Raw genomic sequence first — 21,988 nt, forward strand, 5'->3', positions numbered from 1 at the left:
GTTCGAAGAGGGAAGATCGAACGTGAACGACGAACCGCATGTCGGACAGACTGCAACTGTGAACACTATCGACAATGCAGAGCATGTGAATGCAATCATTGTTGCTAACCGCTGCGTGAAAATTAAAGAGATTGCAAGTGAACTGAACATATCCTATGGTAGTGCATCTATGCTGATTCATGATCAGATGGGTTATCGTAAACTGTGCTCTTGCTGGGTGCCGCGCTTGTTAACCGATGGGCACAAAAATCAACGTTTTGATGCTGCGCTGTCATTTCTTCGGCGTTATACCACGGATGGTCCGCAGTTTCTGAGCAAAATCATCACAGGAGATGAGTCCTGAGTGCACCAATACACAAAGTGGGCATCCAAGAAATGGAGACACAAGGATTTGCCACCATCAAGAAAAGCCAAAACCTGTCCAACGGTTCGAAAGGTCATGCTGACGATCATCTTCGATTCCTAAGGCATTGTTTACAGTTAGTTTGTGCCCCCCGAGGAACAACAATCAATGCCGCAAGATACTGTGAGACTTTAGAGAAGCTGAGAAAAGCCATTAAAAATTGAAGGCCCGGAAGATTGAGTGATGGGGTGTTTGTTCTTCACGACAACGCTACCCCCCCCCCCATACAGCTGGTGTCACACAGGATTTACTGCAGAAATTCTAGTGGGAGGTGTGGTCTCACCCTCCCTATAGTCCCGATTTGGCACCCTGTGACTACCACCTTTTCGGTCTTCTCAAACAAGACCTAGGGTGTCAGCATTTCGTGTCAGATGAGGAAGTGCAGGAAGCAGTCTCAAAGTGGTTCGAAGAAATTGGACGGAATTTTTACACAAAAGGAATCGAAAAACTGGTTACACGATACGAAAAGTGCTTGGAACACCTTGGTGACTATGTTCATGCATGTTAGTCCAATACTTTTTTTCTTTCTAATGTGTTTTGCTTGTTTTTTCCAGGGGGTATAACTTACTTTTTGATTCACCCACTTATAAACATGATAAGACAAAAACAAGGAAACAAAGAAAAGATTTACATATTCATTCTTAGAGAAGATCGGAAAATATTTTCGGGGGCAAAAATGTTGATGGGTAGTTTATTATAGAACTTGCTCAGCCTGTGGAACAGAGAGCGCTGTAGAAGGGAAAGCCTAGCGGTAGGGTTGTGGAACAATTGAGTGTCTCGGGTCGATCGAGAGAACTCTGAAATTGAATTTTGTAAGGAGAAATTCAGATCTTAGTTTTCCATTGAGGATTTTATAGAAAAATTTCATATCTGCCATATCGCGTCGGGTCTGCAGTAACTTAATGTTCAAAGTAGTCAGGATGTCAGGTTTCTGAAGATGCCGCAGAGAAGGAATTCTCTAACGAACAATGGCGGTAAAGAAGCTGAGGAATCCATGCTAGAAAGATTTGTATTGGAAGCCATGGCCCAGACTGGAGAACAGTATTCGAGAATCGGAGAAATGAATGACTTAAAAAACAGGCTAAGAGAAGTTGGAGTATCAATTTCAGTGAATCTGTAGAGGAGGCCTAAGAGGCGCATTGCACTTTTAGTTGTAGCTGCGATGTGTTCCTTAAAGTTCAGTTTTTCATCTATGATAACACCTAGATCTTTTTGGGTTGCATCGCAGTAGTGCCAGAATGTGCTGTGTTGCCACAATTCGATGCGAATTAGAGTCCAAACTCAAGTATCCATAATTTTTAATCTGATAGTAGGTGGATACAGGGCAGGGGGAATCAAATATTCATTGCTCCTATAATCAACATTTTTCAGAAGTCTAATGAAAGCAGATTTTTGTTCCTTAGTACGAAGACCTATTTAATCATAATATAGGGTGCAGCAATGAATCGGGAAAATTTGCAACACTGAATATCGCTAGTTGTTGCATCAGAGGTAATACACGACTATCATTATCTTGCAGCCCTCTGCTTTACCATTCAGTTATGATGGAGTCTTGGAACGGGGCACAGCTTGCATTCTCCATAAAAAGTGCATTACAAAAACAATAGTTGATTGCATGTCCGTGCAGTTTTTTGGGTAGGTTAGAAAGCACATTGCGAAGAATGGCCATAGAAATTTGAGCCACCTCTTCCCAGATCCAATTTTAAAACATGCTTCCTCAAAGTTTCCTCCATGTTTTGGTCAGAAAGCACAGGGTCATGAATGTTAAAATGTTTCCAAAATGCACTCTGCGCGGACACGAGCCTATCGCCATTTTTGTTGGTTGGTTGATTTGTTGTTTTAAAGTCCACTTTATGCACAGTAAGGCTAATCGGGACTGGACCTACAGTTTATAGTGGGATCCGAACCACTTGTGCCTCCACCGGGTATCGAACCCAGTACCCCTTGATTACCAGGGGGTCATTCCACGTCAAATCATCCAGGCCATGTCACCCACCATCCCCGATTTTGATGAAATTCGGTATGCTTATAGAACTTTTGATGCTGATTACAAATATGACAACTTTTTAAAAATTGGTCAAGGGGTTCAGAAGTTACGCGCTTTTTAAGATCTCAGTGTACGCCACATGCGGCTCTACTTTGAATGACACGCATTAGGTTATAAACGATCGTATCTTCCCTTGGGTTTGCCGTAGAAACTTCAAGTTTGTTTTCTTTTGTTCAGAATAGTATAAGCTTTCATTTAAATAACGTTTCAGATGAATGCATCAATAAACATGTATTTTTATATATAGTTTTATGTTTTTTTTTAGAAAAATAAATGACTAACTTCAAGAGCAAATTTCATGCAATGCCCCCCCTTCAATTTCCCCCCAATTTTATATGTAGGTCGCTCAGAGTGTGTACTAATGCCTGATGGAAAAATTGGGATGGGTGGTTCAGAGACAGGGTGATAAAAAATAATTTGCATAAAATGACATTAATAGTAAATCTTATTAAAAATGCTTATGTATTTAGCACAAAGCCTGAAATACAATATGTTTCAAGCTACAATATTCAAAATTTATGTTCACTATGTGTGAATGTAAACATAGGCGTAAGCTGGTAGGGGCAAAGGGAAGCACTAGCCCCCTCACAAATTTATAATTAATTTTAAATTTGCAAGTAATAATTACAGTGGAACCCCAATTTAAGTTCTTCGATTTTACATTTTCCTTCATTTTGCATTCAATCTTGGTGGTCCCAACATAGCAAATTGTTTAGAAATTCTCCAAGATCTTACATTTTCCCGCGTATTTAGTTTTTCAGCTTGGTCTCCTGGATAACGTAAAATCGAGGTTCCACTGTATCTAAGTTAGTTTCAACTGTCTTCAATTTTTTTTAAATTATATATATTATATAATTATATATATAATCATTATTAACATTCCCAAGTTTAGCAAATTTATCTTCGAGAACATTCTTTTTGTGCATTTTATCTCAATATGGAAGTTCTTTTTTGGCTACTCTTCATGGGGATACGTAATATGAAGTAAGCATTAATACTACACATTTGTGCTGATTGAAGGTTTTTCAAATGGAGCTTTTTCGCCACATACCACAGAAAATATCCTTGTGACGGGATGGTTGGAACAGTAAAAATACTTCTATAGTATAAAGCAACAAGTATGGCAATTATGTACCAATTCCGTAGAAATAGTATTCAAGGCATAAATTTCTTAGTAATGATCTAAGGCGAAATGACAATAGCCCACAGTACAATGTGTCAGCGATTGCAAAGTACTACAACAGTACCAGGAAGTATGCACTATTTTGAACTTACAGGTTCCTTAAGTTACTTTTTACAAGTAACTGAGTTACAGTCACTCGTTTAAAAAGTTACTCAGTTACTTTTACTGGTACTTTGAAAGTAACTGAGTTTCTTTTACAGTTACTGTAACAGTAAAATACTGTTAATGATCATTGATTTGTGTAAAAGTTACACACAATCAATGACCATGAAGATTTCCGTGTTTTAATTATGTTTCTAGTACATAATATGTATACATATATTTACATTATTACTGCTAATAAATGATGGAAAACACAGTCAGCTTTGCTTGAACGATTATAATTTTTTTTAAAAAATCATTTGTATGCTGACCACAGTATTTTGAATATGGTGTCATTGATTGATTCCCCTTCCACCTATTTCTCTCTCCTCCATTCCAAGTTCAACAAGATCCAAAGATCCACTCCCTCGACAATGACATTTTCCTAGCTGGACAACCACATTCCAAACGAACACAGCAGTCTACCAAAAACAATGGAGTTTTCACATACAATTAGAAATGAATTACAGTAAAGCGTGGATGTTCTAAATTTAGCAAGCAACAAAGCATAGCTTCCTTGCCAGCAATTCCAAGAAAAACCTTTCACGTAGCATCCGGTGAAGGTACATATTTTATTTTTATAGTCTGGAACAGAATTGTACAATTTTGCTATTTCCCTACCGCGAAAAATAACTCTGTTACCGTTGTTAACGTTACAGGTACTTACTTTTAAAAGTAGCTAGTTACAGTTAGAATTTCTAAGTAAAAAGTAACTGTTACTTGTAACTTTGTAACTAGTTACTTTGAAACACTAGTTGTTTAACAGTCAGAGCAAAAATAGTAAGTGGTGATGTAATATGTTTTGTATAACTGTATGGTTTGACTTTTGTGAAGAAGTTACTTTCCGAATTCCAACTGTAAATAGTTATGTAGTAGCATGTGTGTGCATGACTCAAACTTGTTTGTAGGATTGCTTCAAAAGTCGACATGAAAATGGAGATGCAGCTATTAAATTCTTGCATCCACTTGGTCCATCAACTTCCTGCTACTGGTCAAAAAGTATCCTGTATCCAGTGGACATCAAACACAAATAGAAGGACATATTTACTTAGTGATAAGTCAAATACTTTAGTGTGTTTGAAATGGTCAAAATATCCATCTAAAATCTGAACGGCACAATTTATAGTACATGAAATTTTGGCATTGCATAGAGTACAATTTTTAGGTACTATATTAATAGGTGTAACTTGGAAACTATCTTTGGGTTGAGATAATCACGAAGTTTTCCATTGCATAAAAATAATGTCCAGGATTATTTGATAAATAAATTTGAAAAATCACAATTATTACTCTTTATTCATTTCTTCCTCAAGTGCCAGGAGGATCACAAAATATATTTAACTTGTACATTTTAATTAATCTATAAATTTGTGAGGGGGCTAGTGCTTCCCTTTGCCCCTACCAGCTTACGCCTATGTTTACATTCACACATAGTGAACACAAATTTTGAATATTGTAGCTTGAAACATATTGTACTTCAGGCTTTGTGCTAAATACATAAGCATTTTTAATAAGATTTACTATTAATGTCATTTTATGCAAATTATTTTTTTATCACCCTGTCTCTGAACCGCCCATCCCAATTTTTCCATCAGGCATTAGTACACACTCTGAGCGACCTACATATAAAATTGGGGGGAAATTGAAGGGGGGGCATTGCATGAAATTTGCTCTTGAAGTTAGTTATTTATTTTTCTAAAAAAATACATAAAACTATATATAAAAATACATGTTTATTGATGCATTCATCTGAAACGTTATTTAAATGAAAGCTTATACTATTCTGAACAAAAGAAAACAAACTTGAAGTTTCTACGGCAAACCCAAGGGAAGATACGATCGTTTATAACCTAATGCGTGTCATTCAAAGTAGAGCCGCATGTGGCGTACACTGAGATCTTAAAAAGCGCGTAACTTCTGAACCCCTTGACCAATTTTAAAAAAGTTGTCATATTTGTAATCAGCATCAAAAGTTCTATAAGTATACCGAATTTCATCAAAATCGGGGATGGTGGGTGACATTTTTAAAAAATTCTGGATGATTTGACATGGAATGACCCCAGGCGAAGACGCTACCACTCCGCCATTGGGGAGGCCCTGTCCCCATTTTTGTAATACAGTTTTACAGCAAATGCATTCCTTGTCCCGTTTCATAACTGAATGGTAAAGCAGGAGCTGCAAGGTAGCAGTAGTGACATGTTACCTCTGACAATTAGTGATATGCAGTGTTGCAAAATCACCCAAATCATTGCCATTCCCTGTGTAAACATTATTACATGTAATTTATATTTCGTATTATTATACGTATAAGAGCAATAAGCAGAAACTGTTTAAGATTTAAACTGAGAATTGTGTGAGGCTAATAAAAGTTTCAAAATTAGTGTTTGCTTTCATTTTCTGTGTGCCACAGGTGCAGTATTCATTATGTATAATTACAAAACTTGGTGTGTTCAATATCAAACCATTATTTTACCTAACAAAGTAGCAATTTTTAATCATATCCAATAACATAATCATGTTCTTTTAATTTTCATTGGAATTTGATGCTGTAGTGAATTTACAATGCTTCATATAAAATAATATCACACCATAATTTCATTCAGTAATTAAACAAAGAGTTGACTGAAATATATCAACACAATTTTCTTTAGGTACTATTTTTTAAGGATATGATTTCAGGATTGGATATTCGAAACACTAGCATCCTACAAACCCATAAAAAAAAAACATACACAATCAATTATTTTTAACAGGCCCGAGTTGCCGCTCCCTAGGGTCTGCCCTGAATATGAAACTTTTTTCTACATGTAGCAGAATTTTGTGATAACTGCACAATAAGTAATATTTTGAAATATTTCTTGAAGCTTTCCTGGCAGCGAACAATTTTTTTTCCCCTTGGGATATCAAGCAGGGGATTTCTGGATAGGCTTCCGAGAGCTAACTTCACACTCATCTTCAGGCATTGGAAGTCCCTGAAGATAAAGAGTGACGTTAGCTCTTGAAAACTCTGAAGCCTATCCGGAAATCACCAGGTTGATATCCCAAGGAAACCTCTTCACAAGTAATATTTTATAAACACATTAATAATGAACCAGTGTGATAGCAAAAAAGCACTAAACAATCACTAAAATTAATGGTATCAATATTCTATGTACCAAATATAAAATTTTAAATATTCCATAAAGAACTTGAATGATTCATTCACTTCATTAATTAAATAAATGTAATAAGAAGACTACAATAGCTTTTGCCTTGGAGAAAAAAGTTCAAATTTAGATATATCCTTGTTTTTTTTGTAAAGTATATTAATAATACCATTGCATTTCTTTTAAGAACATCAAATGTGAAGAATTTTGCACTAAATAAAATACTCTGTGCAAGAGGGGTGGAGCTTTCTGAAATTGTTAGTTACTGATGAGCTGCTTTTTCTTCTTCTATGCAAAGTTTCACTGTACGTGTGTGTATTACACATTGGAACCCCGAGTTTACGTTTTTCAGGGGACAAAGCTAAAAAAAACTTAAAATGCAAGAAAATGTAAAATTCGAGAAAAAATTCTAGCATATTGTTACATTGGGAGCATGAAGACTGAATGTATAATGCGGGAAAATGTACGTAAAATCAGGGTTCCACTGTGTTTGTGTATATAACCAATCTTATATTATGTAAACATTGCATAGACCTACCTCTGTTGCACAACCGTTATTGGCCGAGTGTGTGCATGGATTAGGCCCACAGTTAGTACAAGTGACGATCTCATTGGGTCCAGTGACATCACGTTTTCTGTCACCCTACAAGAAATTAGAGCAGTGTCAGAAAGTTTATTCAATTTCCACATTTTTATGATTTCTCTATAAAAGCCAATGCCACCTCAGAGTTATTTAGCAACTGCACTTGCAAAAAAGTAATGTTATATACTGACTTTTTTCTTCTATCATACTATCAACAGTAAAATTTACTATACAAAAAAAAGGTCACTTATCTAAGCAATATGTGGTTCTGTAAAAGAGGGAGGGTGATGAACTGACTGCACTATGATCTATTGACCCTGTATACATGTGTGTAAAAAATTAAAATAATGTTTTTGGTATTGAGTAATATCTCAGTATCAGCATTTCACATTTGTTGTCCAAATAAATGGAAAATTCGTGTTTAATTCTAGCATCCATGAAATACTGTTAAGTCCTGAAATTTATAGGAACTTCTATCAGTGAAAGAGGCATAAGAAACAAGTACTCAAGACTAAGAGAACAATTATGTATGATACAAACTGAGATTTATAAACGTAAATATAAAATGTTTTAAAATTGGGATTTAGGAATGGTTAAAAAAAAATGAGTCAAGACAAATACATCCATCTGTTGTGGTATTAAGGACCTGCATTTTTAATAAAAAAGTCTCTATAAGATGTCAACACGCAGTTGAATATTTAATATTGAATACAGCAAGTAATGATGTTCCAAAATATTTTCAAGACATTAGTTCTATAAAATTACTGTCTGTCTATGTAAGATATTAGAACATTTGTTTTTCCCTTTTGGAGAAAAATATATATTGATAAGCTTTGAGACTGAAATTTAAATTTATCATTATTTTGTAGAAAAGTATAATCAGCAGGATATTAATGATAATTATTTTTCCAATAACATTATGACAAATTATTTATATAATCTTAGATAAATGACCCTCTGTAGATGATATAATAAATGGTTAATTAGTTCTATGGCATAGGTGCTCTCACAACAATTAAAGCATTTACATTTGGGTGCCAGTTGCAACACTATTTTCTTGTGCACACAAACAAACACTTTACTTACTTCAGAGTCCATATAAATTCAGGCCTTGTCAGACACAACATAAGATATAGAAAGAAGAAGGCACTGTGAAAAATAACAAGTACACTTATGAACATGGCTGGACAATGCACAGAGGTTAGATTTGTGCTTTTGGGCTTCATGTGTGCGAGTGAAAATAACTTTTAGATAGGAATAAGTTTGTGTTGTATCAAAAATTATGATTATCCAGTTGATCTCATTGGTTCATTATTATCGAAATAACATTTTGCATATTCTAATTACGATCTCGCAAGTAGAATATAAATAAAAGAACTTTATATATTTTTTGGATGTGAAATATATTTTCTTTGTGTTTAAAAATATTTCTAATTTTCCAAATACATTAATGATACTAAATTGGAAAATAAGAAATGTTAAAATGTTTCTCAATTAGTGTCTTGGTATTTATGTTACAATTTTTTTGTTTTTCTCGAGATTTATGTTACGTATATTATTATATATCTTATTAATTTAATGTGTTTATTATTAATGGAAGATAATTTGGGTTTGGTGTGGTACTGGAGTTAGAACTTTCTTAAATGTGTTAATCCACTCACATAGCAGATGTAGAAATACCACCATTTCTGTCATTTACGTAAAATTCCAATATTGCTGAAAATCTGTACAAAACTGTTTGAACATATTGAAATCAGAGCAAGTTATCTTAACTACATCTCTTAAAAGTTTCACGAAGTCATTGATACAATAATATTATTATTCTGTCACAAAATTAAAGCATGCGACCATCATTTCATCATACTTGTAATTTGGCCAATGTCTTCGTTAAATCTTTGAAAATACACCAGAACTCTTCAATAATCACTATCTATTTCAATGAGCAAATTAGAACATACAAATTTAATAAAACAAATGTTGGATTAAAGATTTAAAACACCTTGCCACACCATTCCTAAAATAAGTCACTACTAGCACATCTTTTAGTAAACATATGAAAGTTAATATTGAATTTCTGGGTGAAAAAAAAAACAAAAAACATATAAATCAGCGACAGAGAAAAGGTTCATGCAAATAAAGAACACAATCAAAATTCAAAAGCTAGCAAATTATTGAAGAGTTTTCATACATGTAATTAATAAACTGTTAAATATGTTCATATGTAGAGGAAATTGAATTAGGTTTCTCATCTTACTGTGTGTTAGTTGCTAGTCATATTTATGAAATCATGTATTTCTTAGCCAGAAAATAACTGAGTTGTAATGTAGTTGCATAATTCATTACTTGCAAATATTATGAAATACTGTGTAGAAGATTTCTACAAAACGTGTTTTTTTTAAATGTAAATTTTATTATTCAACCCAAATATTGATGTAAATTTTGAAATGCATTCATCAATATAATCATTATTTGGTTATTATTCAAATAATCTGATGGAAAGGGAATTTTGTAGATGGTTAATTATATTGAAAATTACGCAAGTTAGATAAAGTTTCCCGTTCGTATTGCACCATGCCATGAAGGCACATTTAGGAGATATGGCCACTTTGGAGGTGATGTGATAAGCATCATGCTCCAGCCACCTTTACTCCCCAGGTACCCATTTATGTGAGGCTGAATGAACCCTAGAGCCACTTTATGCAGGAATAAGGCTAGAAAAAATTCAACCTTAGATCACCCACACCGGGAATCGAACCTGGGTATCCCATGTAGCAGTCAGATGCCCTACCACTGTGGTTCCTATATTGCAAATAAATATTGACAATTTTTTAAAATTTTGTACAAAGAATAACATTTATTTAATTTGCTTAGTTATTGTCAGAACATATTTGTTAAGAGAGTCGATTGTTCAAAATTTGCTTTGACTTTAGTTAATGCACATGAGTGTTATAAAAATCTCAAAATGTATTTAAAATAGTTTAGTATATATGCAAAGCATCTATATATTGAATGCACTAAACTGAAACTGTATTAAAGGTAAGGTTATTGTGCATTGCCCAATAGTACAACAGAGTATTTGGTGTACAGAAGAGAGACATTTAAATAATACAAACCTTATAGCACTGAAATATTACTTCCAAATTAAATCACATCTATATACACAAGGGGAAATATATATGTAGTATGAACAAGATGCACTTCCACAAGGAAAATGTTACATTTGCAGAATCAATAGATATGTGCTAGTGTGGAAAGATTGTGCGACATTAATCAGTTGAAACAGAAAAGGAGAGAGAGAGAGAGAGAGAGAGAAAGATTCATGAAACATTATCATTTTTCATATTATAGTTTGCTTTTAATTTAGTAGTAACTTTATGAATCTATTTCTGCTCCTTTTTATTTATTGTTCACTTATTTATGTGGTTGTTTTTAGGTCAGCTTTATTAAATCTGCTTTCAGCCATTGTTTGTTATACCAAAGAGTAAGTATAGTTTATTCCTACCCATACAATTTTTTAAGCTTTGTCATTACTGTGTGCACATTTCTTGAGCAAAGATTGTTTGTATCCACATTTAAAACCTTAAGTATCTATATGTTAAATATAAGTAATAATAAGAAAATACCAATATTTCAATATATGAAGTACAGTATTGGACTCATGGGAAATATGTTGCATTATAAGTATAATGTATAATGCTAGCGAGGTTCGGGTAACAGTAACATGTTTATAATGAATAGCAAACACATTAATATTATGTGAAACACTTTCTAATATTATTTAACAGTCGCATTTTAGAAGGTTCAGATGTACAAACGTGACAGTACTAAGGTGATTCCAAATTTACTATTTTGCTAATTTCTCCATGCTAGTGATTTTGGCTCTTAAGGTTGGTGTGGTACTTCACGATCTGTTTTAATTAATTAATCATATGAAATAATTGTTGCTACGCTGTCACAACATACAGAAATATACTTGGCTTTACCTTGCAAAACTTTAAATGTAAAAAGTCAATTCACACAACACAGCACAATAAAATTGCACTTTCAACACTTAAAACATTTCACAATTTTCATGGTCATTCCATGAGGACTTGCCTTAGCTTGTAGGGTATATTTTTTTTTTTTTTTTTTTTTTTGCATGGAACTAAAAGATTATTTTTTTAAAGTGCACCTTCATTCTGAAGGGCTGTGTGTTTGACTTTTCATGTTTGAATAGTTCTAGGCAAGTACACAGCAATTTGTTTTGAATAAAGGTAGTCTCAAAAAGACTTTATAACCTATGAAATTTCTACCAGGTTCCAATTACTGAAACTGATGAGCATACAGAGGCTTTACATGTGGCATTATTTCATTCATTTATAGAAAAGTTTGGAAAGATAATGACATGTACATCATTGCCTTTGAGTTTATTGGGGGCCATTGTGTATAATACACCAATATCTTACATATAGGGGCTATCCACGAGTAAACAAAAACATATCGAATAGCGAAATCGATTGTGGAACTGTAGAACAACTACTTTCGGTTCACTGCCGCTAGGTATTGAAGCGCGTACTTGCAGTGCGTGCTTGTGGCCTTTCTTCTCTTTTTGTTTATCAGATGAAATGGATCATGTAAAAACACTTAACGATGAGGAGAAAAATATATACCTGGACAAAGTAGAAGGTTTTCCACATCCATTGGATGAGCAACTACAAAGTAATATGGGATTATTCCAGGCTGAGATCTGTCTGTTCGCTTACCGTCGTTACATTTGGCGATATTTGTAAATATAATAGAAAGTAAATTTCCCTACACAGCCAAGCGCTTAAGGCATATAAATATAAATCTTTGGATCCCTACATTTATGTTTAAATTGAAAAAGTGCAAGATGTACGGACATGCAAAAAATGAAAAATAAGGCTTTCTTTTTTCTTTTTTCTTCAGTCAGGGTGTCAGCGGGATGCGGTAATGCACACGTGCTTATTTTGTTCCCGTTTGAACGCAGAAATACAAAACACTCATTGTCATTTTAAATCAATTTTCTACTATTGTGTTAATCATGACTATGTAGATGAATAATAAACTGGAAAAATTAATGATGGGACAAACACAAAGATACCTGCCTGACCAGTGTTCACAAACCTAGGACTCCTCCTCTATCAACATGCTAAAGACAAAATTTAATAACAATACACCCATTTAGTTTTCTAGTTACACAACAATATTTTTTCTTGTTACACTAAAATATTTCTTTCTGGTTACACAAAAATTTAATACAGTTCATGTGTTCTTCAAGAACGTAAAGTGTAACCTAACTGACTATGACCGAGCATCTTTTGAAATAAAAAGTAATATTTTTGCTCATATCACTAAAACAAAGAAAAAATCGAGATTTGAATTATTTCACTTTTACTTTTAATGAAGTTCAGGGTGCTAGATGCAAAATTTTTGTTCGAAATGGGATCAGGTTGGGAAATTTTGAAGACCCTGTCATTCAAGACTGGAAAGAAATGTTATTTACCGACAAAATTTGGAGATTTTTGGGACGGAAAATATTCAAAATTACCCCACACTGAAAAAAATGTATTAACCTCAGGTGATGAGTGATTTTGCATTTCTAGAATAAGACTGCTAATTTCAATAAACTTCAGATACTTATAGTGATTATATATATATATATAACTCTGTGTGTGTGTGTAGAAAATAAACCACTTTTATTTAGATTTTCCTTAAGTCGGGATGGGGACGGAATTTTTTCCCGGTCTCAACTTTTTACGATCCTGCACATACGTTGTGTTGTGATTACTGCGGAGTCTGCTGCTACTAAAGTGCTTCCAATTTTCACGCCTGGCAGCTTGAATGCAATATTTTTGGTGCCATGGATCTCGAGGAAATGAATGAAGAGAGATATGTGCAAGATTATTTAGCCCTGAACATAGTTTACATCCCACTGCTACACACCTATTCGTTCCTTTCCTGTATGACACTCCCTTTAGCGGCATGTTGTGAACCTACGAACCGGAAGTTGTTGTGCTACAACTATGGCGTCCGTGCGAAGGCACTTCCTTCCGATGGATAGCCCCTATACTGTACATAATACATTTCTCTGGATTATTGGGGGGATGCATCCCTCCCCAATGTTAAATGAACATGTGAAGAAAACATGACATGCAGCTTATTGCAAAGGAAGTATTCTGTTAAATATTTGTACAAAGAGTATAAATTCAGGATTAGAATTGAAACTTTCAAATCTCCAACTATGATTGCAAATAAAAGAGGCTTCACGTTTAGAGTTCTGAACTTTCGGACAATTTCTTTACAGGATACATATTATTAAAATGTTTATTAGAGAGTGGTTTATATGCAGTCATGGATATATCGGAATATCGGAATGCGGATATAAATGACAGAATTTGCAGAGATGTACAACAAAATGTAGGATTAGGCACTCAAATGGTGAGAATATTCCTTGTACTATCTGCGAATGGCTAAAATGAAGAAATTAAGACAATTTGATTTCAAATTGCCATTATACTGCACTATATACTTACTCAAAATAAACACTGATTACTAATATGCACAATTTCAAATGATATTGTATATAAAATATAATCTATCCTGTTCAATGTTGCAGTGTTAGTTTTTTTTATGTGTGTTCTATTGTAACAAAAAATTACACAGAATTCTTTTTTGTGCCAAATGTTTCTCCACAACATATCTGATGTCTGCATACTTTGCAAATAATTACCAAGATCATTAATCAAAATATTTTAGAGACAGATAAATTTCATACCAACTAGTCAAAAATGGTGTAATAATTTCATTATTGATCTTAAATTAATATCGAGAGTATGATGTAGAATCTATTTTATGGAAGAACTCATCCTATGCCACCTTGTCAGCATATTCAAGCTATATCCAAAGTTCCATGTTATTTAAAAAAGGTAAAGGTGCCTGCCTGTGCACAAATGCCATGAAGGTATATGGGGGTGATGTGAAGATAGAGCTCCACATATTCTTGATCTCTACCATAGTTAGGACGATGTGATCAGCATCACACCCGGTTGCCTTTACCCCCAGGTACCCACTGATACGAGGCTGGGTGAGCCTCAGAGCTGCTCAGAAACGGATAAATGACTGGAAAATAAGTATCACAATACACTTTTGGTTTAGATGCCATAAAAATTATGGTTAGAAAACAACATATTTACTGACTGAGAAAATTGAAACTTTTTGGTAAAATAGTTTTGGCATATTGATAAAATGGATTTATGAGAACTAACTATTCTTTCTATACACTGTGAAATTGAAGAATGTGGTAAAATATAGAGGAAACAGTGAAGCGAAATGCCATAAGTAACCCTCTGGCAGTAGATGGTATATCTGAATAGATATTGATATGGTCACAAATATTCATCTTTCTAGCTATTTTACTTCACAAAATAAGTTACTGGCAGACAATAACACAGTTTCAAGTCTTTATAATCTGTTTATTTGGTTTGCAGTTAAATATTTCTATTCTTAAGCAAGTCTATATGTAACAAACTTTCTTCAATAATGTATGGGCCTTGGTAGAGAGATGGTAGAACAATTGAATGCTGAAATATCATATTCAGTCTATTATGAGCAAAAAATATTAGTAAAAATTTCAATTCCATAGAATATTGAAATCTTTAAGAAACAAAATTTGAAGTGTAGGTATATCAAGTTGCTATTCTTTTCCTCTTGTTAATCACAGTATGATTTTATACATATAATATTACAATGGATAGGAAAGTAATGTGGATGTAATCTGTAGAACATAGACCCTCTTGTAGAAATTAGAATAATTTAATGAAAATTTTCAAGGAAGGAAAAATAACGTTTGTTGTAAAATTCAATTTTAATAACGGCAATCTATTTTAATGAGAAATATTATTTAAATAATTACCATAAATGCACCAAAAGGTTTCACGAAACAAATCATAGGGTTTCATGCTGATTTACAGGGAACTTTTGATTTACAAAGCAAGATGATGTTTTATTACTGATTTCACTTGTGTATTTTTAAGAAGAGTAATAGTACAACACATTAGTTATTACTTTCAGAATCTTTACACTGACTAATACTAAATATAATAATTTTAGCTTCCTAGTTAGTATGTAATATCTCGTCTTGTATTGTAACACAGCTGATTTCCCTTTACATTGAAGGAAAACTATTAAAACATATTAATGAGAGTATAATATGTCGTAATTCTTCTAACTTGTTTATTTTTCTTTCTTTTTTTTTTGTTATACTGCAGGTTGACATAACACTAAGTGATAATTACCATAAACCTACTAATTATCTATTGAACTTGCTCATTTAATTACAAATTTCCTACATACAAACGCAGATATTAACTATTTTCTGTAGAATAAGAACTCTTTACTAACATTTGATTTTTCAAAATTAAAATTACCGCATTACCTTAAGATATTTTGAATTAGTATTAGAATAATTTCTAGTTAAAAATTTTAATTATATGCTTAATGGGCCTCATTGATAATTTAGGGGCTATCACTATTGCCATGTAATCAAGGGTTCCTGGGTTCAATTCCTGATAGAAGCAGACTGCTATGGGTCAGATCTCCCCTTAGACTGTAGGCCCAGTGATTCTGTACCATTTTGTAATAGTTTTGATGCTAAAAGCCAAAGTTAGATATTCTAACGGCCTTATATGGCAATTGATTACATATGTATATAAATTTACATATTCCAAGAACTTCTACATAACATGTTTAAACATTATTTTAGAAATAATTGAGGGAGTTATGGAAAGTATTTAGGAGACATGCTATCCAACTAAAGTTGATCATCTCTCCGAAAAGACATTATATTTTAATTCATCGGACAGTTTATGGGCATTTAAATATAATTTCTGTTTTGTAAGTACCAGCTAAGTTTATTATCTGGAAAGTATTATTCTGAAGGTTTATTAACATGCATATCCATGCGGTTCAGGCATTTAGTATTTAACATTATGTCTTTTTGTGGCAGAGAAAATGATGCAAGATAAGTGATGTGTTTGTCACTACAAATTTACTTAATTTTCAATTATACTAGATAAAGTCCACTCGGCCAAAGAATGGACTTGAGGAAACCCAGACTTTCCGCCTCCAGTTCAAGAGGGAAAAAGCGGTGTTGATACCGGTTGCTACACGTCTGATTTTTGCCCAGTCGTACACGACGCCTCTTTCTGTCAACATGCCCCCTAGGCTCGCATTTCAGGGAGAGGCAGGGAAGGGAAGACCTATTTGCTTGGTGCGCTGCAGCACCATTAAACTTCGCCCTGTTTGACCTTGTTGGGAGTAGCCACATATTTCGAAAACAACTCGAAACGAAAAATTTGGCAACGCAGAATACCACAAGAATTTCCCCTCACCACGGCAACTGGACAAAGCCGATTGGTTCAGGGGTTCATGTGACCCTCCCTGGCTTTTGACGGAAATGACAAAAATAGATTTTCCAAGTCCGTTCTTTGGCCGGAACCACTGTAGATATAATAGTTATTTAGATAGCTTGAACTATTTTTTAGTTACAGTAGTGAAGAAGCTCTATTAAAGTGAAGATCTAGTTTATGCAAGATGCATTCCTTTTCCCGTCCCTACTGTGCGAAGTACAACATTTTTAGATTCAACACTTCTCTTGTGTGCTGTAAGAAAAATACACGATAACAGAGTTGCGGCTAATACCTGTCTTTCAATATGGGTAATTGACTCCTTTCCATTGGGAGTTAAAGTGGTCCGGGTTGAAAGAAACTTCTCAGTGAGTGGGGTAACAGGTGTGTCCTTTTCTACGTGTAGCGGGCTCACTCGGTGAAATAACTAGAAAAGTAATTCCAATACTTTATTCCAGATGTAGGCCAATTTCTTGGCTTTTTCCTCCCAACCAGTCGAATTCCAATATAAGATTTACCTGTCTTTCTACCAATTCCAATTATGTAATATTTTAGTGTAGTTTGTTGCTATATTGATTTTCGAAAATATTAGTATTTCAGATAATTTTATTTCCTTTCTAGAATCTTGTTTCACAAGTTTCTAGCAAATAGTGCACTACTTGTATTAATATGAAATTTGGCATTGTTGAAATCTAGAATTACATCTCAATTTTCTCAACAAAACGAAATTCGAAATCAAATTAATTTTAATGTTGGTTTCTGATAATACAATCCTAGTTCATTCACATGGAAATGTTATCTTGAAATTTTTGCTTGTTGTGCAAGCTATTAAAATGCTAACAATAAATTTATTTCTCATAATGAGGTACTTTTTTAAATAACAAATGTAATGGCAACCTATATTATCATGTACTGTACACCTTCATATGCATATGCAAAGGGAAATTTATCAAGATGATGTAAGTTTTTCTGCCATCATGATTGTATTGTGTTAATAAATTCATTAATTTGTTTTCTTATTACATTTTAGCAGTGAATAATACTAATTATTATATCTACAAACAATTTTGCATGATATTCAACGTAAAACTTTTAACTATACAAACCTAACGTAACCATGATTTGATGACCCAACATGGGAGAAATCACATGAAGTAATTCTACCTTTACATTTCTCAAATGTAATGTGTAAGGAAATAAATTTGCCAATTTTATAATATTTTCAAATTTCAAATATTCATGATTTCATCCCTTGAATTTACTCTTTTAATTTGTTTCATAAATGTTCAAAATTAAATCAAAACATAAACTCATTAATTGATCTGCGCTATTTGCCAGAATATTGCATTTGTTAATATAATTTTCAGTACAAAGTAAGTTTCACTCAAATGTTAACAGTCATCTATGACAATTTTCATAACTTAAAAGAATGGGAACTGAATGATACAAATTTAAAATTGATTATTTTCATATGACTATTATTTTATTTCAATTAATAATGAACCTTGATGTCTATAATTTAATATAAAAACCTACAGATATAAATATCTGGGTATTTCAACAATAATATTAGATGTGACATTTAACATTTAGAGTGAACATTCTACAGTACAATTGGAATTGGAATTCCTATATTATATCAAGCTTGTTGCATTGTGTTTGTATGTTTTCGGGTAGAATACATGGCACCAAATTCGGTAAATTATCTTCAACACTTTCACCAATTCCTGAAATAATTTTTAATAAAAAGAACAGGATATCTGTGAAAAATCTTAAAGCTACAAAAATTTTCATTTTGCATTTCTCTGTACATGTTCACACGTATTAAATATTCTATGGATGTAAAATTTCAGACTAAAGAAGTACAACAGTGAGTATTAATTTCTGAATAACTGGAGTTTATTTCTCCGATTTTAGTTAAAACTAAACAGAAATGCATATTAATAAAAACTTTTCAAAAAATGGATGATATTCAACTTGACGTTATCGTGCAGTGCACGTTGGGAAGAAACAGCATGAAGTGCAGCAAACATATTTACAGGTAGGAATTGTAATTTTCCTGGCGACTTGATTCAAACAAGTGTTCTCAGGTTACCAGCCAGGTTAAATCGGCGTTAGCTTCCAATTTTCGAGTGCTCTCATATTTACATGTGTTACGAAAAGAGTTTCTCTCCTTACAGTGAGAAAATTTGCAATGTTTCATGGAAACACATTGCTCATATGATCACGATAATCACACCTTGAATCACTTCGGCAAAGACCACACACACACAATGCTTACCCTGCATGTTTTCAACGCAGGATCTGATCTGTTTGCCCGAAATATGGCAGGGCAGGTACGATTTCATGCAATGAATTGTGTGGGAAGTAGTTCAATGAATATCATCCATTAAAATTGTGTATTTGTGTACATATAGTAGATGTAAAAGGCATTGAAATTACATTGATCAAATATACTAATTTATGCTATTTATTGATATTTAATTGAATTTCTATATCAACCAAAAGCAATAATTCCATAAAGTAAGCATGTTGCTCCAACAACTCCAGCTCTGACATTGAATTGTAAGGAAGAAATAATGAAAGAATCACTGTATAGAAGATCCTATTTCAGCACATAACCAAGACCAAATACTGCTTTACAAATAACCTGGTTTAAACACAATCCCTCACCGTCCCCATACACGTTTAGCATTTGACATGGTAATATAGTGGTGCACGAATTCTAGGATTTATAGCACAGAATTCATAAAATAAGATGAAATTAGTATTAAGCATCATTAATCTTATTCCACTCCTGTTAACAGAGAGAAAGGATAAAGCACAATTTGTATTTTAACTTGTATTTCTTATATTTTGTGTACCTTTCTGTCTCTTTCGATGAGTATGAATGATGGTTAGATGAATTTGATGAAGGGATACTCACTTCGAGGACTCAAAACCACAACCCTTCAAAGTAATCGAAAATCCAATAATATTGCATTTATAAGTACAGTTGATGACCTAAAAATGTTTTAAAAAATGAACCAAATATGTCAAAAAAATATGACTCGCTCTCAAAATGAATGATTGATTTCATTTCATAACTTTCAATAGAGTAGTTGAATAATTCGATAAAGCTCATTGTTTGGTGGTTTAAATTGCCAAAGCAAGTACAGTAAAACCTCGTTAATTCAGACCCCGATAAGCTGGACTTCACTTAATCTGGACAGGGAAAAAAAAAAAAAGAATGCAAGGTTTTAAATGTGGCTAGAAGTCAACAAGAGAACTTCCCAAAGAAAAGGCAGTCAACCACTGATGAAATTCTGTTTCCCGCAGACTTTGTACTGTATAGTGTATTTAGGCCTATGCCCTTTAAATACACCATAATAAACGTGTTTTGTTGCTATAAACGGAGTTTTAATGCACTTTCTACTGTTCTTTGAGGTTATTTCAGTTAATCCGGTCAACTTATCCCTCCATTAGTCCAGATTAACGAGGTTTTACTGAACAACCATTTCACACTCAGAATAACTGGAGTATATGAATATATTTTCTCCCTAACTTCTAACTCTGAAGTCATGATTAAGCAGAATTAATTTCCTAAATTAAAATGCTATAAGCTGCTATATCTTTGTGAAGTGTAGCTTTCCAATATGCAATCAATGGGCTACTATAGGGAGAGAACCACTTATGAAGTTGCCGAAGTAGGTGATGTTATGGGTCAGTATTAGACCATAAAAAATATTTCATTATATCTTTGAGAAGATATTTATGATATAGCTCCAAGAAGTTCTGTTATTGGACATTCATCTTTAGTAACAAGTTATCAAGAATTCTCCAGTGAACAGTGTCTCTTCAATTTCTTTTACACAAGAAGTGCATGGAGAGTGCATAAGCGTAAATAAAAAATCTAAAGTTCTTACCTAAATGGACTGGATTTTGGATTTAGAAACACAATGTGTAAAATAATAATTTTGTGTTATTGGTGAATGAAATCTTAAGTTTGATTTGGAAACTTTACACTTATATTCATAATCTTCACCTTCTATCACTTGTGTGAAATATTTTATGATTTTTTATTGCTTTTTAACCTTTACTTTCCCAATGGTCTATGAGTGTTCCATTCACAATATAGCCTGAGTCGCCCGATGGCACTCTCATGGACCATCGTGTTAATTAAACAATTCATGTGCTTTTAGGACCTTCATACTTGTATGTGAGATTGTAAACGCTGACAGATGTTGAGATAAAACTTTGAAATGTCATGTGGAAGAAAACCCCCCCACCCAGGACCCCTCCCCCCCCCCCCCGACTCCAAAGTTACATATGGAAGCTGGCGCGAATTTTAAATTTGTACACTTATTTGACAAAATGTTATAACTCGTAGACTATTTGACCAATCTACTTCGGGTAACTTTTGTTTTGCAGCTAAAACATAAGGGCATGCAACTGTGCAGGAAACAAAACGCCAAAGCCAATAAGAGGGGTTGGGTGGGCTGCGGCCAAAAACTTTCAATTAAAAAATCATAAAAATTGGGAGTTTGCCCCTCTTTCCCTGCTATTTTGGGAAGGGGATGCAAACTTTAGCCTTATTTTCAAAGCATGGTCCTTCTCAACCGAATAAAAGTCATTGCATGTTCCTGGGTGCATTACAGTATCGAATATGTGAAAAAAACTCCCCATTTTTATGATTTTTTTCATTGAAAGTTGGGGGCCATGGCCCACCCAACCCCTCTTATTGGCTTCGGCGTTTTGATTCCTGCACAGTTGCATGCCCTGATGTTCTAACTGCAAAAAAAAGTTACCCGAAGTAGATGATTGCTCAAATAGTCTCAGAGATATAATGTTTTTCTGAAATAAGTGTAAAATTTAAAAAATCATGCGCGAAGGCGGTGGCCAGAGAGAGGTTACTTTCGAAAACCCGCTCGGCAGTCTAAAGGTTAAAGAAGTTTTTTTATTCCCCTTTTTGCTGTAAAAGTTCTGGGACTCTTGGTATAACTAAGGGATAATCCAAAATCAAGGGAAAATGCTGTCTCAGCAAAGAAACTACAAAATTTGTATTTAAGAGATTAGTTCACCTTCTGATGTAATTATGCATT

General features: G+C 33.6%; 1 protein-coding gene across 16 annotated transcripts in view; it reads right to left on the reverse strand.

Annotated features, from left to right (window-relative positions):
• The window catches only part of pHCl-1 (pH-sensitive chloride channel 1), a 655,929-nt gene that overhangs the window by 7,885 nt on the left and 626,056 nt on the right, over positions 1–21,988 (reverse strand). For 14 of the 16 annotated variants that reach the window (XM_083128521.1, XM_083128534.1, XM_083128594.1 and 11 more), the window contains 2 exons: positions 17,203–17,334; positions 7,459–7,563 (listed from right to left, as the gene is read on the reverse strand). In XM_083128521.1, coding sequence (XP_082984647.1) covers positions 7,459–7,563; positions 17,203–17,334 — 237 coding nt within the window. The remainder of the gene's footprint in view (positions 1–7,458; positions 7,564–17,202; positions 17,335–21,988) is intronic. The other 2 variants (XM_083128537.1, XM_083128563.1) reach the window with 1 other exon arrangement.

This window comes from Lepisma saccharinum, chromosome 1 (genome assembly GCF_977018435.1).
Source record: "Lepisma saccharinum chromosome 1, izLepSacc3.1, whole genome shotgun sequence".
In the NCBI taxonomy this organism is placed as follows: domain Eukaryota; kingdom Metazoa; phylum Arthropoda; class Insecta; order Zygentoma; family Lepismatidae; genus Lepisma; species Lepisma saccharinum.